Raw genomic sequence first — 18,753 nt, 5'->3', positions numbered from 1 at the left:
AAAAAAGCAGCAATATGAGGAAACAATTTATGAGATTACTACCAAAGACGTGGAATATGTGTATCTTTAGCCAACTATAACCAACTATAACTGCATTACAATGCATTCTCATCATTTTTAAGCATATTTTTTGCTTCGAATCGCCATGTATGCTCCGACTAAGGCAATAAGACTGCACAAGTGTTATCACGAGATCGGTTTTAAGTTTTTTTTTTAATGGTTTATTCCTTATGTTTTGTATTGGATACACAGAGTCATATTTTGTGAATTGTTTAGTTAAACTTTTACCCAACACTATTTTCAATGCCCTGTGATTTTTTTTGACGATTTCGCGCGCTTTTTGAATAGCGCCCAAACCATTGATTTCAGTGCCCAGTTTGTTCGGAGAAGTTTTTTCGCGTTTTTTCATGCAAAGAGTTTTGTGGTAAATCCACCTAACAGTGAGATAGAAAAACATATTTTTCATAACGTTCAGATAAACATATGAGTCTTCGACAAAGTTGTAGAAGTGGCAAGACATATTTTTTTCTATCTCATATACTGTTTAAGGCTAAGTAGCCCGTCATTCGTTTTGGCAACAATGATGACTTTTCAGCTTGCATTTCAAAGTGATAAAACTCAGTCTTGATAGTTTATATTGAGTTGAAAAAGTATCACTGTACGTGCTAACATGCATGAAGTATGCTGATACTTTTTCAGCTGTGTCTTTGCAAAACCAACTGATTTTCTTTGATTCGAAATCGTGAGATGAATTAGCAACAATCATCAACGACACGTACAAATTTCAATGACGGCCTACTTCGTCTTAAGATAATTGTCGTTGTATGTGAATGACCCCTAAAAATCACATCATTCGTCATAACTTTTTTCCATGATTTTGAACATTTTATTGTGTCTTTTGTACAAAGTTGTTTTTTCCATGCAAAAATCTGTGTTTTTGCTGAACATGTTATTACGCTATCTTTTGAAACAACAAACGCATACCTGCTTCTGGAAAATGGCGCAGCCAACCAAATTATGAAAGTACCATATCTATAGGTGACAAGTACCATTTTTCGATAGGTGACAAAAGCTTTTGTCTATAAGATTTGTTTTTATGTGTTTTTATTATCAAATAAATAAGCTATGTGAACGTGAAATCGAAACTTCTTTGATTTAAGAGATTAAAAGTTGTGATGTTCAGACAAATATACGTGGTGTTGAAGATGCAATTTGAAACAACTTTGTCTAATACACATTTTTTATATCTCATATAGTTTTAGAGATACATTAAGCTGAAAGGCAGGTTCTGGCTCGTTGGGACGTAACGTCAAAAAGAAGCAAACCCGAAATTGTTCAATACCCTTATGGGACACTAACTCTATTTGATTCTTGTATCCTTCAAGGGGGCGTCCACAAATTACGTAACGCTCTAGGGGGTGGGGGAGTAGGCTCAAGCGTTACGGGTCATACAAAGTTTGAAATTTTTCATACAAAAAGCATTACGGACGGGGAGGGGGGGGGGGGGGTTTGTTTAGAGGGGGTTGAAAATTTTTAAATTTCGCGTTACATAATAAATTGACGCTGCCAAAGATCAAATCAAATCAAATGTTAATCAAACAAATTCAACGCTGGTTCCATTCAAAATACAAACATATAAAAATAACTGTTTAATTGAAAAGAAAAAAAAACAAAAACTATTACTCTCGTTACTATTTTGTCGTTACTAGTTTAGTTATACATATCTGTATTTTATGTGGATATTAACTGGAGAATTAACATCTCTTTTCCCCGGTTTGCGGTATTAAATAGGTTTTCAGTAGTATTTTTTAATTTAAACAAAAAAAAAAATAAGCTAGATAGAAGCGAAAAAGAATGGGGCGCTTCATCAATGCAATACCATTTTCATGAACTATCTCGTTTCACTCAATTATGAATATTGCCGGAGATTTATATACACTCCTTCTGTTACAGGATCATTTATCTTCCTTGCAATCGAGGGCGGTGCTTCACAGATGCAACAGCGAATGCTTGCCTCAACGAATCGTCAGCTGAAGCCGTTATCAACACGTAGCGATAGCAATCTTACTCTTTCGCAGCAACTGCTCCACGAGGCCATAGAAGCCAGACAGCGAACCGTGGAGAACATTTGGGATATCACGGTGTCACTGAACATTCTCTACCGAGAAAACTGGACCAGGTAGGTCAATGATGTTAAAAGTTATTGTTATATCCTAAGCATTCCTATTACTGGAGATGGTAATGGCATAAAATGGGGGGAAAAGAATGGAATATTTTCGCCCAGTATTATGCACTTATTTAACTTGGTACTGGCAGGAAATTAGGCCACACTGCGTTAGACCGTCACAATTTGAGCAGTACGTTGGGCCTTATAGCGCAATGATTGTGTTTCTCTGAGTAAAATTAAAATGAAATCTCGCTACCATTTTCCTACATGACGACGTTTTCAATATTGAGTTTGATATGTTGCATCTAGATATTTAATTGAATAATTGTATATACAGTCAATTATGTTTTACTTGATATTCCGTTCCTCGATATTGAGTTAAAGAACCATAGCATAAGTTGGTAATCATGGCTACATCGATGGTCCTTTGGAACGCATTTGCACCTTTTTATTCATTTTTTTTATTATATTGTTTTTTTTTAATTTTCAGCTAGTTTAACACTCAATATTTTTATTCATAAATTCACTCTTAATTTCGCCAACTTTACTATGCGCAATTATTCAATTAATTTAAAAACTTCATTTATATTTATATTTCTTTTTGTAAATTGACTTAAAAAAATGGCGGGCAAAGAAATTTTATACGAGGAATGTCGGTTCTCAAGGAACATCAGAATGTCTACAAAACAATATGGCCAACGATGAATATCGATGCAGATTCTGAAAACAGAAAAGTTGTTTGAGAATTAGTAAAAAGGGGGCAAAAATATTGAGAAACAAAAAGATAGAGGGGTCAATGTAGCGAAACAACATGAGAGATTCGCGGAAACTGACATTGCTGTCCATGTGTTAGCCAATCGAGCTGCAAGAGTGAGCCGAACGAACATGCGTTCTGTTTGGTTTGAATTTTGAGCTTTTTTACATTTTTGTTATTACGACATCAAGTTGGTGATTTTTTGTCGACTGTTAGTATAAAAAATTGGCTCAAAAATTTGTAACGAAACACAAAACATGTTTGCAATGAGAAGGTCATGTCCGAGTTAAAATATGATTTCACAATATCTCATCGTAATAGGCTGTTTTCCATCACGCCAATCCGTCATGAAACGGCATATTTCTTGTATTGAATTATGCAATATTACGCAACTGAAACCAGTGCGGTAATGATTCATTACGAAACTATTTTGAGTTGCGTAATTAATTATTATACAACATTTTTTCAGACATTGTAAAATAATGGCGAATGCATTCCGATATGATTTCCATTACCCTCAAGTAGTCTTCTGCGAAATTGCAAAATATTTTGTACGCAACTCGTTGCAGAACTCGATTTTTACAGCACGCGTAGTAATTATCCAACTGGATGATGTACAGACATACAGATGTACGACTTGTGCTGTCAAAATCACCATTATGCAACTTGTTGCGTAAACTACTGTTTTGCGATTGTGGTGCGTATCAGCCTACTTCTTATTACAAGAATTACAAGAAAGTCCGATGCGTGCAGATAGTTTGGCACATGGATAGTGGCTGCACATTTGGGTATAAAATTACATGAATATCTTACCGAGTTTGTTCTCGAATGCCTTAAGAGCCTTGATCACTTCTACGCTTCTATCAATAAAGTGTGAAAATTTATGACAGTCATGTAGTATGTATGTATCACAGCCTACCTGACTGAACAATATTGAGCCTTTACGACGCATGGATGTCCAGTCTCTCGAAATATGTTTGTAAAACTTGATACAATCGGATTGAACGGCATTTTTTGCGATAGCAAAACATTTTGTATGCAACTCGTTGCAAGACTTGGATTTTTCGGCCTAAAAAAAGTGTCATTTTGCAACTTGTATAAATAACTATTTTGCATTTTTCTTAGTGTAATAGGCTGTTTTTCATCACGCCAATCTGTCATTTCCCTGCACTGAATTATGCAATGTGATTAATAGTAGAGGTACATAATTCTCAGGAGCACATAAATGTACTGACGAGCCTCCAACCAAACCGTCTCTCAGATCATCGGAATCCTAGTGTGCTGCGCTAGACGGAGGCTCACGAAAATTCTAACAGCGCGCGCTTGGTGATGTGCTCTCGGGGAGACTCGTCTCATGCGCTGCTCGGCGCTACGGCTAGCCATCGGTTTCCAAGTTGAGAAACAACTGCTTAGTAACGAAGAGCCCTACAACTAATTACGCCTCATTATGCAGGTGTCTAGATGGCCTACATGATATGGTCGAAGACTCGCGATCCAAGAGTTACAATTTCGATCCTCGTTGAAAACTTTTGTAATCACTTCAATTATTGCGCTGAATATTAAACAGCACATGTGACGGAGCGCATGAGACCGCAGTGAGACACATCTCAAGAAAAATGAGGCGCACCAAAAAAGGTCTCACAATGTACAGCGCTCCCGTGCGCTTGCAAGCAACGAGGCTCCTGCACCTAGGGCTTCAGCACGTGCACAGTAACTCTAGTTAATAGTCATTACGCAACTGCAATCAGTTGCGTAATGAATATTGCGCAACGCTTTTCCATTAGGCAACTGCGTTGCGTAATGAATCAATAATTTTCAAAAATTGTAAAGTAATGGTAAGTGCATCCCGATATGATTTCTGATACCCTCAAGTGGTCTTCTACGAAATTGCAAAACATGGTGTACGTAATTCGTAGCAGAACTTGGTTTTTACAGCACTCGTCATAATCATCCAGCTCGGCAAGCCTCGTTGCCGACTGGATGATGTACAGACATACAGATGTACGACTCGTGCTGTAAAAATCACCATTATGCAACTTGTTGCGTAATAGTAGTTTACGCAACAAGTTGCAGAATGATGATTTTTACAGTACGAATCGTAAATTTATCCTACGAGGCTTGCCGAGTAGGATAATTACGACGAGTGCTGTAAAAATCGAGTTCTGCAACGAGTTACGTACAACATTTTTTGCAATTTCGTGGTAGACCACTTCAGGCTATCAGAAATTATATCAGAATGCATTCACCATTTTTTTACAATTTTTGAAATATTGTTGTGCAATGATTCATTACGCAACTCAAAACAGTTGCGTAATGAAACAGCGTTGCGTAATGACTCATTACAGCACTGGTTTCAGTTGCGTAATGACTATTTCCGCACTGCATACTTCAGTGCAGGAAATTAGGCCGTTTCATGACAGATTGGCGTGATGAAGAACAGCCTATTATGATGAGAAATTGCAAAAACTACTGTTTTGTGATTGCGGTGCGTATCGGCCTACTTCTTATTACAAGAATGATCAAAATAACGACCTACTTTTCCCGCCAACAAACAAAAAAATACTGAAAAGTGCTACTTCTTAGCAGTTCAGTACTGTTTCATAACGGTGCTAAAAAATAAAACTTTTTTGTTCTGCTTTGGGAGTTGGCAAATTAATGTCTGAGTACCTCCATCGAATTGCTTTGGATTTATCAATAACATAGTCAAACAGCTTCTGGATCTAAATACATTTGACGATCCGAATTTACCTCAGGTGAAGGATTCTGAGTGAAAATAGGATCGATGCTTCAACAATAAACAACAATTTTCATAATTGCAAAAATTGTTGTGTGCAACTCGTAGCAAAAATCGATTCTTTCAGCACTCGTCGTGTTTATTAAATACAGCAAGGCTCTCGGGATAACTGTACAACTTGTTATGAAAAAACATCATCTTACAACTTGCTGCTTAATGAACTATCTCGACGCTAAGTAACGCTTAAGGACAGTGATGGAAAGTGGCGAACGCTTCATCTGAACTGGAACAAAAACAAAACCAAACGCTCCCGAGCGTCAGAGCGCTGGCTTACTCGCATCTGTCGACTCCCGAGTAACTGAAGCAAAAAGTGATTCGCGAACGTGTTCGAAGCTGCTCAGAGTCATATTGTGCTTTTGGGAAAAAAGCTGCTTACCCTCCGAGATTTATGGTTTTCAAGGGCTTTTGACTACAAACTAGTAGTTTACTATCGATATGATGGTTATACAATTAATTAGTCTGTCAAAACCATAATAAATCACACCTTGCTCGGTTACTCGCGAGTAAACGCTCGCGAGCTTGGTGCTACTTCTTTTGACATGTTCTCCCGAGCAGACGGGTGCGGGCTTACTCACACCTAACCAGATCCCGAGTCTGTGATGTTTGTTATGCGTTGGTATACACTCGTGAGCTGCTTCGTGATGCGAACTTTTCCAGCACTGCTTAAGGATTGCTAAGTTAATCCATCACAATCTAAATCGGTATTTACCTGTTTTCCCTCACAAAAGATATTTTCAACGAATTAATCTATGATTTACCGCCGTCTAACTGAATCTCGACTTTATTTTGCTCAACTTTTGTACAAAACTGAAATTGCCAATTACTACTTCCAAACAAAAATGTAGTTACCCACTGGAAATGGCTTTCTGGCAAGCACTCCATCAAATTTTATGTTTTCGGGTGTCACCGAAAAGGCGAAACGCAAAGGAACGGGACTAATATATTCACAATTCCTCGAGTGTTTAATTGCTCGCTCGCTAGAGATTTCATCCCACTTAAGTTGACAAAGCATTTCCACGCTCGTTCAAATGATCACCAGTAGATTAATAGAACACCAACAACGATTCGGAAAATTTAGACACTAATTAGAAAAGTTACTCCTGTTCCATTTCTTTAACTTATTAAACTCACTCATTTGCAACCAAAGTTATCGTTTCTTTGGCAAAGGATCTACACCCGTTAGTGTCGGGTAGTAAGTGTGTTTTGATGGGGGCCGTATTTTCTCGTCTCCACTAACTGAGACATACTCTTGGTTCGCTGGTTTCCTGAGAATGGCAAAGTAAGATGGGGGTTTGGGTTATGAGTTTTTGGAATGTGGCTGTGAGGGTATGCCATGCTCTCGAAATGTACCACTCTTCCGACTTTGTTAGAATAACTGAGCGTACGGTTTTGAAATAATTTAACTCACAGACAGCCACGGCAGCATACGAAACACACGATGCACGGCCGATGGGATACGCTGAAAGCAGCACGAGCACGAATTAAGCGTTCACGAAAACATTCAAATTCCTTCTAATCCTTTGGCATTTGCATGGAAACAAAACTCGCATTACAACAAATTCCATCATAAAATTCATGTTCGTCTCCGTCTCTTGATGCGATTTTCATGTCAAAAGAATTGAAGTTTTCATTTGGAGATTATAGCAGATTCTTGGAGATTGAAAGAATTTTCATTTTCTCTCGCAGTTTGTCATCTGTATAAGACACACCGAAGAAGTAATAGATGTTGACATGTTTCATAAAGTTCAGCAGATGATAAACAATATTCGATCAGGTGAAATATGTGAGAGATTTATTCAGAACTAGTGGTCCCGGCAAACTTCGTCTTGCTATCAAGTGGGCTGTTGGAAAACGTCAAGAAATCCCCCGTTCAAAAAGACACCTTAGTCTTCTCCCATTTTCCCTATTATTCCGGAGACTTTCCCGAACTTTTTCTTTACACAAACACGTCGCATCCCTTGCGGAGTGCAACACTGAAAAACTTGCGTTAATCCGTTGACCCGTTCTCAAGCCATTTCGTGACATACAAACACCACTCCATTTTTATTTATCTATATATGATGGTGAATTTGATGTAAAATTATTCTAGGAAGAAAAGGGACTCTATCAATAAGTAAAGAAAGAATACCAAATTCTTAATGCTTTGTAGCCGATAATCAAAGCAAAACAGTAATCCAAAAACTGTTTCGGTTGTGAATCGAGACATACAATGTTACAAAAATGATGATGTATATGTCTCTTGTGCCAACCTAAAACATTTCACGTATAAAGGTTAAAATGAGATTTATAGGTATAAATCAGTCTTACTGCCCTTTATGAGACATTGTAATTTTTATTTGGTAGTAAGCAGAGTTTTTTTGTAGCACAGTTAGGGCAGTCATCTTCGTACATTGTTGGCTCACTTGCGTTTCCGATTACATTTCAAAAACTTTTCGGTTATTTTCAGTGAAACTAAGATAAAAAAATATACAAATGTTAAATTTTTCGAAATTTCAAAGATTTTACCTATAAGCCAAGTTGCGCTCGGTTTAGCCTACCAACATATAGGGCGCCGTCCACACATCACGTAACGCTCTGGAACTGTGGTGGCCAAAGTGCGGCCCGTGGCTTTTGTTGTAAATTAAGATTTAAATACACTTAAAAATGAGTGCGCACACTAACACCAACAACGTTTCTTCAAGATACAAAATTAAATCATGACGAAAACTATACGCACGGTAAACGGTTAACATAAAACGATTCGAGGCGACCTTAACATAACATTTGTAAACCTATTTGTTGAGTTTTTTTTTTGTTATGCATCACTAATTTTAGATTTTTCCCTGGATTATGGTAAGATTGCACGCTTTGTAGTGGTATTCTAGTTCGCTTTAAATTATTTGGAAAAATATATAATTGTTTCAAGTGCAGATTTTTCTTAAATGCACGGTGAATGGTAGCTTGACGGTATACAAAAAAATCCGAAAATCAGGAACTCTGGAAAATTCTTCTTGGGATTGGAAACCCTATTCGAGGCATATATGGCGTCTTCTTCAGGGAAAAATCAATAAAACATTGAAACAATTAACTATCAAAACTTCGGATTCCGAATCGGATTCTTAATTGTAAATGAGATGGAAACGCATAATTCGATTGAATGCGTGTTGCAATCTGAAGTTTAGAATATGAAACGATAGTGTGTTGTTCTAGTATTGAAACGTCAATCTTTGAATTGACAATATCCAGGGTACACTCATAGGACTTTGGATTTTTTAATGATATAAATGTGAATTTTAACACGAAATGGCTAGTTCTTTACTCATTTATTTTTTTTTGCCTTCATCGGACTTCAAAGTCTTAATGAAGTGTGATGGAGAAAAGCCTCCTTGAATGAGCTAATGCGCATACAATTGAGATCATTAAAAAGGCGTAAAAACTCCATATCTTTTAGAAAAACATTACAATGAGTAAAAATTACATAAAAAAGTACACGAGGAACTAGATTACAATATTACCTTCACACATTCAAAGAGAAAACCTCTCGCTTTAAGATTAAAATTGTCGCATCCAAATGATCCCTCCTAGATAATGCTGGGCTACCACTCAATATTGGGCTCCGCAGATCTGGTTTGGCTACTCTGAAGTTTTCGTTTGAAGGTCGTAGATGAAAAGTTGAAATCGAGGAAGGTGTAAAACTCGTTGAAGCTTGCGGACATGAACCGGATAGGATCATACGGGCTGTATTCGATATTCCTGGAGTCCATCCGTAAGAATTCACGCCTTCGAAGAATTCGCTCTGACGCATAGACATTTAGTTGTGAAAGAATTGTAGATGAATCAGTCTCTTCCAACAATTTTTTTGCTACAAAGATGGCTTGTGCACGTTTCCTTCTTTGGCTTAATGTCTGCATTCCCAAAAGGTTACAGCGTCCTCATATCGTGGCAGGTTTAATGGGTCACGCCATGGAAGATCACGTAAGGCGTATCGTACAAATTTTTTTTTGAATCGCTTCAAATCTCGCAATCCATGTAGTTCTGGTACGGACACCACACAACGACATCTGACTCCAGTATCGGTCGCACTAACGCACAGTACAGTGATCGCAGGCAATGTGGATCCTTGAATTCGCTTGCAATTTTGAACATAAACCCGAGTTGACGGTTGACTCTGCAGATTATTATTTATTATTTATTTTAAACAAAAATTTTGAAAGAGGGAAAAACCCCTTTGAGTGATTTCTTTTAGGAAATCTTTCTCAAAGAGGCACAAAACCTCTTTATCTTTTCACAAAACGTTATAAAACACACTTAAAACTAAAGGCTCACACGGTAACGAACCATAACAGAGCCATTGTCTTGAAAGGGACATCAATTAGGTATGGAATTAGGGCATCAATTCAGTCAATTCAGTCGAATAAAAACCCGTCAGGGAACGAAGCACAACCTTATTGATATCTGAAAATAAATTGAAAAGAAAAAAACAAACAACGAAGTATCAAACAAAATATGAGATTTCATTCAAGAAATTGAACAATAATTTTAAAATTGGATAACATTTTGCACCTAGTATGTCTCGCACAGACACAGGAACTGAGAGACCAAAATTAGTTATGCTGTTCATTAATTTGTTTCTTGGAGAAATATATTTGTCGCAATGAAATACTGTATGATCAATGTCTTCATAGGATTTCCCACAGTCGCACAAATTGGAATCTGTGATGTTGATACGATACAAATGGCTGTTGCAAGTATAATGGTTTGACATTAACCTCGAAAATGAACAAATAAAATTTCTACTAACTGACATATTTTTAAACCATGGAATGTGACTTGCTTTAGGACAAATCGAATGGCACCAACGTCCTTTATCACTAGAGTTCCAACAATTTTGCCAATTGGAAAGAGATATTTTTTTAAATTTTGAATAATATTCAGAAGGGGAAATATTACGATTGAAAATTATGCCACGATTCACACCTAATTTAGCTAAAGAATCAGCCTGTTCATTTCCATAAATATTACAATGAGCCGGGACCCATACAAATTTTATGACGAATCCTTGAGAGTTGAGATCAAATAGTATTTTTTTTTATCATAAAAATTACATGATGAGTTTTAAAATTAAAATTGATTGTATTCAATGCATGAAGACAGCTCAAACTATCAGAACAAACAATATATATATTTGGAGTACAATCTTTGATCAAGATGCACGTAAAATATAAGGCAATCAGCTCTGCTATGAAAATAGAACAGGGAGATTGTAATTAAAAAAAGTGAGCTGAAAATAAATTGTACACACCGAAGCCAGCATCATCATGAATCAAAGAACCATCTGTATAATAAAATTGTTCAGGAGTGATTCCAGTAAATTTCCGCTCAAATAAAAATTTCGAAATATTAAAATGATGAATTTTTGGAACTTGTTTCAATTCGTAAAATAGAGACAAGTCAATTAATGGTTGATAAGTATGAATGTTGATATTAGAATTATAAAATGCATTCCAAGGAATTGAAACAATGTTTTCGACTGAACAATGATTAAAGGAGTCTAATATTTTGCTCGTGGGATTAATTTCAAATAAAGACTTTAAAATATTAATAATCGGATGATTGTTAGAAAAACAATTCATCATAAATTTACAGTTCAATTCTTGAAAACGAATTTTAAGTGGAATAACACCTGCCAAAACTTCAATTGATTGAGTATGAGTTGAATTCATAAGTTTTAAACAAATTCTCAAGCAACGAAATTGTATTTTTTCAAGTTTGACAAAATATGTTTGTACAGCACTACCAAATGTAAAACAACCATATTCCATTACTGAACGAATAGTAGTTTTGTAAAGTGTTATTAAATCAGAAGGATCTGCTCCCCACCAAGTACCTGTGATTGTTCGAAGAAAATTTATTCTTTTTGCACAAAATTTTTGAATGTGTATAATGTGCGTGTTCCAATTCAACTTCGAATCAAACCATATGCCAAGATATTTATATACATCAACTTCTTCAATTTCAAGACCGTTGAGATATAAATTTATTCTAGTGGTAGAATGTTTTCTTGTAAAAACAATAAATTTAGTTTTTTGGACAGAAAAAGAAAAACCATTCTCATGCGCCCACATATCAATATTGTCTAAAGCACATTGCATGAAATGTCTAATAATCTCTCTGTTTTTGCCGCTAATAGAAATCATATTATCATCAGCAAACTGAAGCAAATAACAGCCATTAGGTAAAATGGAAGCAATATCACTTGTGAATAAATTGTACAAAAAAGGACTTAGGCAAGATCCTTGTGGAAGACCAAAATAACTATAACGAATAGTTTTGGAACATCCATTATGAAAAAAATTCATAATTTTGAAAGAAAATAAATTGTATAAAAAATTTGAAATCAAATTTGGAATTTTTAAATTATTCATTTTATTGAACAATAAATCAATCAAAACAGAATCATTTGCTCCAGAAACATCTAGGAAAGTTGAAACAACATCCTGCTTTTTATTGAAGGAAAGCTGAATTTGTGAAGCAAAAAGTGAAACACAGTCACGAGTACCACGACCTCTTCTAAAACCAAATTGAAAAGATGGAAAAATGTTGTTATTTTCAGCCCATAAGTCAAGCCGATTTAAAATCATTCGTTCAAATAGTTTACGAAAACATGATAACAAACTGATTGGTCTTCTACTATCTGCAAAAGAAGGATCTCTATCAGGCTTCGCAATACTTATAACTTTAATGTATCGCCATTCAAGAGGAATGATGTTTTGACATAAGAAAGAATTATAAATTGAAAGCAAATGAAGTTTTTCTTCATCAGGCAAGTTTTTCAACACAATAAATTTAATGTTATCAATACCAGGAGAAGTATTTTTGGTAATTGATAAAGCCATATTAAATTCAGCCAACGAAAAAGGATTACAAAGTTCCGGAAAGTAATTAAAAGAATTTGTTTTGAAATTTACAGAACGAGGAACAAAATCTGGACATATTTTTGAAGAAAAGTCGTCAATCCATTTTTCCGAATATTCCAAAACCGTAGAAAGAGGAGATTTATAATTTCTTAAATTTCGAGCTACAGACCATAATTTGGATAGTGAAGTTTCTTTATCGAGGTTTTCAACAAAATTTTTCCAATAATTTTTTTTTTTTGAATTTTATAACTCTTGTGAACTGTGCTTTAGCTTTACAGTATAATAAATAATGATTTCTGGAGCCAGATCTGCGAAGTAATTTGAATGCATCTGATTTTTTTTCGTAAAGAAATGGAACACTCATCATCCCACCACTGGGCTTTGTGGAGGCCATTCCAGCGGTTTAATCCGACAAGACCGGAAGAAAGACTTGGTCTTCTTTCAAGTATGCTTCGGATCGTTGTTCTAGAGAAATATGAATTTCTCTTCAAGGCCCATCTGGATCAGCGAAACCTCCAGATTTTCCCACAAGATGTTAATGTAGGAATCTGCCGTCATTATTCCGTCGATTTTAACGAGGCTTCCTACTCCACCCCATGAAAAACACCCCCAGACCATCACATTTCCTCCTTCATGCTTCACCGTTCCTTGGATGTGGCGCTCTGCACCACACACGAGCCCGCTGCTTTCGGTTAGACAGCTCGAGATTTCGTTGATATTTTCACTTCAATTGACCTACGTATCAACTTGAACACTGAGATTTATGCTCTAAATCGTCCGTGCGTGATAAAAATTCATCAAAATTTGTTTTTTCTCGATAAAAGGCACGGTGTTCATTTTACCACCCCTGTTCATTTTACCACCACTTCCCCTAATAATGACGGCAGATTCCTACATTAACATCTTGCGGGAAAATCTGGAGGTTTCGCTGATCCAGACGGGCCTTGAAGAGAAATTCATATTTCTCTAGAACAACGACCCGAAGCATACTTGAAAGAAGACCAAGTCTTTCTTCCGGTCTTGTCGAATTAAACCGCTGGAATGGCCTCCACAAAGCCCAGACCTCAACCCCATCGAGAATTTGTGGGCGATTCTCGATGCCAGGGTTGAAAGAACTGGTGTTACCAACAAAAATAATTATTTTGAAGCCTTGGAGCGCGCCTGGGAAGACCTAGATCCACAACACCTACAAAACCTGGTGAAAAGCATGCCGAAGAGCCTCCAGCAAGTCCTTAAGGCCAAATGAGGACACATTAACTATTAAATTGCTTTTTATTTTTCTTAAATCATCTTTTCTGGGGCCAAGAAGGAAGTGGGCACTTATTTTTGTCACTACTTTTTTTTCAATACAAATTGATTTTCTTTTTCTTTGAGTAAAATTCTTTTTTTAATCAAAATTTCGTAAGTGCAACTTTAAAAGAACATCAAAAATAATATATTACAAAAGATTTAGGTGTGTTAACTTTATTTTGAACCAAATCAATGAGAGAAATTCGAAAACTGGTAAGGTGGGCACTTTATTTTGCCTATCAGTGTAGGAGGAAAATTCGTGTCAAAAGAAGTTGATGGCTGAGGTTCATCAAAAATATTATTTTGCTTGTTATCTCCTCTTATTAGGAGGTTTGTAAACAAAATTATTAAAATGTTCAAATGATTCAACTCCATCATCATCCGGTAGAACATCAAAAGCATTAGGTGAAGAAATGTTATCTGAGGATTTCATTACTTCAGCATACGACAAAAGATTTTTATTTTTTAACTTTTGATTAAATTTAGTTTGTTGATCAATATAAACAACACAATCTTTCAAAGAATTGTGTTTTTGTTTACAATAAATACAAAGGTCCGAGTGTTTATTACACTCAGACGAAGAATGTTGCTCTCCACATTTCGAACATTTTTGCTTATTGGAGCAAAAACTTGAAGTGTGCCCAAATAAAAGACAATTGTCGCAATGCATGAGCTTTGGATAGTAAAGTCTCACGCGAAATTTTACATTATCAATCATTACGAAGTTTGGAAGGACTGAACCAGAAAACGTAGTTTTGATACAATTTGAATGGATATACTTGGAGTCATTTCCATTAAAAAACTGTTTCGATAAACGAACACAATCCAAAACTCCGACAGGAGAAAGGGATTTGTTCCTGAAAATTCCTGAACCATGGTTCCTGACATCTTCACAATCCAAAAATTCATCATAAATTATTCCATTAATTTCGCATGCATCGCAAGGCGCATACACACGATAGGAATTAAAAAATAGTTTGAATTCCAAAAGAGAGTTGGCATCGTCTCTCGATCCAAAAATTACTCTCAACTTGTCGAGAGAAATTTTTTTAATTTCTTTAACCGATTTATATTTTTTATAAATTTCGGATGAAATCAATAAAACTTTGATCGGTTTTTCTCTTTTACGAAAATAAACCACGAATGGTCCAGGAAAAGTGGAAGGATAAACCTTTACTCTAAAAGGTTTATTCAATGAAGTGGTTTCATTAGATTGATCCCCATCTTTTGACCCCCCCCCCCCCCCCCCTCACCCTCATCAGTTTCCATAACAGAAACTCAACGAGGGAAAAAAATATTTGTTCGAAAATGGAATATATAAAGTAAAATAAAGGAAAGGAATATAAAACGTATACTTATTGATGTCCCAACAAACGAAGCTTCAGAAAGAACTTGAACAACCAAACTTCTACGGCGAACTTGAAAAACAGGTAAAACTCTTGAATGGATGAAAGAACAGGAACACTTGAAACAAACACTCGGTGAAATACTCCAATCAAAACCACGGAATCGAAAACCAAAGCTCGGAAGTAATTTGAATCTGAAATGTGAAAAAAAATGACAAGCAGAGAAAAAAACCGTTTCACCTGGTCAAAACTCTGCAGATTATGTCATCGTAGTGAGCACGGAAAGTGAATGCTGTATCAAGTGTTACACCTAAATAACGAACTTGAGAAACTCGTGCAAGGGTCTGGTCGGCGATATTGTATTGGAAGGTAATCGGATGCTGCTTACGATGAAAGGATACGATGCTGCATTTTTTGACACTCAGGGTCAGAAAGTTTTCCGAGCACCATTCAACGAGACAGTCAATCTGACTTTGTAGATTCGAGCAGTCTTGGACAACCGGGCGACAACCGGGAGGAAGGACAAATGAGAGATCGTTTATGAATATCGTGAATAGAAGTGGTCCCAGGGTACTTCCTTGTGGCACACCGGATACATTGGCGAAAGTCCTCGATTTGTCAGCACCAATTATTACTACGAGCTTTCGATCCATTAGGTATGACCGGAACCAGTTTATGATATCAGCGGATATTCCGAGTTTACATAGCCGGGCAAGCAAAATTCCATGATCAACTCGATCGAAGGCGGATTTGAAGTCTGTGTAAACTGCATCAACCTGAGCTCCTGCGTCCATGTTTTGCAAGCAGAATGAAGAAAACTGAGCAAGATTCGTACATGTGGACCTCTTAGGATAAAATCCGTGTTGATCCGGCGAAATATACGATTTGCAAGCTTCAAACAATGTATCGTTAACGATGATTTCGAAAATTTTGGAGCATGCACACAAAGAAGTGATACCACGATAGTTGGCGATATCTCGCTTGTTCATCTTCTTGTATACAGGAAACATTTCCGAGTATTTCCAAGCCGTAGGAAATTTGCACTGTCTAAGAGAGTTGTTGAAAATAACTGTTAGTGGTTCAATCAGAGCAATACTGCACTTTTTCAAAAAGCACGGCGGTATGCCATCGGGACTTGCTGAGGAAGATGATTTTAGCTTATTAATTGCAGCACTAACTTGATGAGGAGTGATTTGGAATGCTCTTAAGGTAACCAGATTACTTGGAGTGTTATGACAAGCTTGCTCAATTTGAGCCGGTGATGGTCGTTATTCATTAAATGCACTCTTAAAGTGGGTTGCAAAAAGACTGCACTTTTCCACAGCAGTATTACCGGTATTATTTCCCAGGAACATCTCGACTGGCAACCCGTCTTCCTTTCGTTTGGAATTAACAAAACTCCAGAACTTCTTCGGATTTCTTCGAAGATTTTCTTGCATCCGAAGAGTGTACTGTTTGTACAAAAAATGGCCATAGGTTCGGTAGTTATTACTTGTACGATTGAATTACTGTTTGCTAATCGGACAACGTGATCTACGGTATTTCCGAAGCGATTTAGACCGTAATCGTTTCAGTTGTCGGAGGCGTGCATTACCCCATGGGGGCTTAGGATTAGGGCGTCGTGGTGGAACGAATTCTACAAGAGTGGTTGTCTTAAGGCTTGTGAAGCGTGACACGGCGTCATCAATGTCAAGTGAATTCAGGAACGACCAGTCAATTTGTTGCAGTGCATCGATTAATCCTTCGTAATTTGCTCTGTTGAAATCCAGGCTTGGCTCCTCGGAAGTAATAATGACCTCGGGTTTTGGTCGAGCTATTTCGATGTCCAAAGCAGGATGATCTGCATCAATGAGAGAAAGAGGTTCGACCGCTTCACAAATAGAATATGCAGTTAATGTGATATCATTCACTAACGCAAGATCAAGTAGGCGATTGTTTCTGTTACTGATGAAATTTATCTGATGCAATGCAAGCCATGAAAACTGAAGCCATCTAATAGTGCAGCACAAGCAGCAGAAATGTGCGATTGTAAAGCATCGACGATAGGTACGCCGTCATTAGCTCGAGTCCAAACCGAACCAGACTGATTGTAATCGCCTAGCGAGAGTACATGATCATTGGCTCGAAGGTTGTTATGTACTTTTCCGATTGATTCGATGTGATTATTGACAGATACCAAATCTGCCTTGCGATCAGGCGGAAGGTAGATAACTCCAATACTAACAACAGAGTTTGTCAGTTTCAGCCTGACCCAAAGATGTTCGAGTTCCGTTGCGACGAGAGATGGATCAACGCAGCTATTGATAGCTGTTGACACAGCGATTAGTACACCTCCGCCGCGAGATTTGCGACTGTTGAAGATATTGCGATCATTTCGGTACACAGTGTATGCGTTTCCAAATAACTGGCACGAAAAAATTTGTATCGTCGAGCCACGTTTCAGTTAGAACAATCACGTCGTAGGGTAGATGTACCAATAGTGGAGGTACTAAGCAGGAATGAACTTCATTTAATCGTCCAAATTTAAGAAGCGCAATTAATGTACATGTTAATGTTGTAACGAGAAGTAACCACCATTGACCTAATGAGAAAAATGATTTCATCGCAGTAATCCACGGCATGTCAGTGAAAAATAATACCTCCACTATTGGTACACTGTTCCTTTAGTTGCGGTATATTTTTAATTTGTGTTCCTATAGTTGCGGTATCCGTTGTTTTCTTATGGGACCCTCCACTATAGGAACACTTTACCGCAACCTGGGAGGGAGAACCTATACGAAATTTATGTACGTCAAGGTGAGCCGAGATTCTGCTGTCACGAACTGTCACTGTGAGCCCAGATATAAAACAATGGACAAACTTGATAAAAGCACGTAATTGATTAAAACGTATTTTTGCATTTTATCAAATGTGACAAAAAATCTATTGAAAAGCTATTCATGCTTATTCAAAAGTAATGTCACAATAGCACCATTTATTCTGGTTGAATATGAAGTGTTCAAATACGCATTATTTTACTTTTTCCAATAAAAATGAAAATTAAATGCACAGAAAACTTTGGCCCTTTATCCATGTTTGTCCAGAACGATCGAAGGAACACAACAAAAGAAAACTAGCGATTTTCATCAAGTCTGCCTTGAGTGTCGTTGGCAAGCAAGAGTTTTCTTGCAATTCTAAATAACTTTGTGTCATATTTCTTGTGTAATATCGGTGCCTCCCTCCCAGACCGCAACTATTGGTACAAGTAAGAACAGTTTTAGCAATATTAGTGATATTTCATCAGTTTTAAAGCAATTTGAATGCCCTTTTCAACTATTCCATGTACCAACAAGCCAATACGTCGATTGGCAGTGTCGTTTCTGTGGCTAAAGTAATAAAATCAGTGTAAACGGCACTACCGCAACTATAGGAACACCCACAACTAAGGGAACACCCACCCTAGTTGAAATCGGATGCAGCGAGAAAGTCATCTTCAATCTTCGTGCGGAGCCCTCGTACATTTTGGT

The 18,753-nt window shown here is 37.0% G+C and overlaps 1 protein-coding gene across 2 annotated transcripts in view; it reads left to right on the top strand.

Moving 5' to 3' along the window:
- LOC5575382 (TWiK family of potassium channels protein 7) overlaps positions 1-18,753 on the top strand; it is a 505,115-nt gene that overhangs the window by 273,414 nt on the left and 212,948 nt on the right. For both annotated transcript variants that reach the window (XM_021848514.1, XM_021848513.1), the window contains one exon: positions 1,954-2,179. In XM_021848514.1, coding sequence (XP_021704206.1) covers positions 1,954-2,179 — 226 coding nt within the window. The remainder of the gene's footprint in view (positions 1-1,953; positions 2,180-18,753) is intronic.

Source organism: Aedes aegypti, chromosome 3 (assembly GCF_002204515.2).
Source record: "Aedes aegypti strain LVP_AGWG chromosome 3, AaegL5.0 Primary Assembly, whole genome shotgun sequence".
In the NCBI taxonomy this organism is placed as follows: domain Eukaryota; kingdom Metazoa; phylum Arthropoda; class Insecta; order Diptera; family Culicidae; genus Aedes; species Aedes aegypti.
This window is presented reverse-complemented; position numbering and strand designations above follow the sequence as displayed.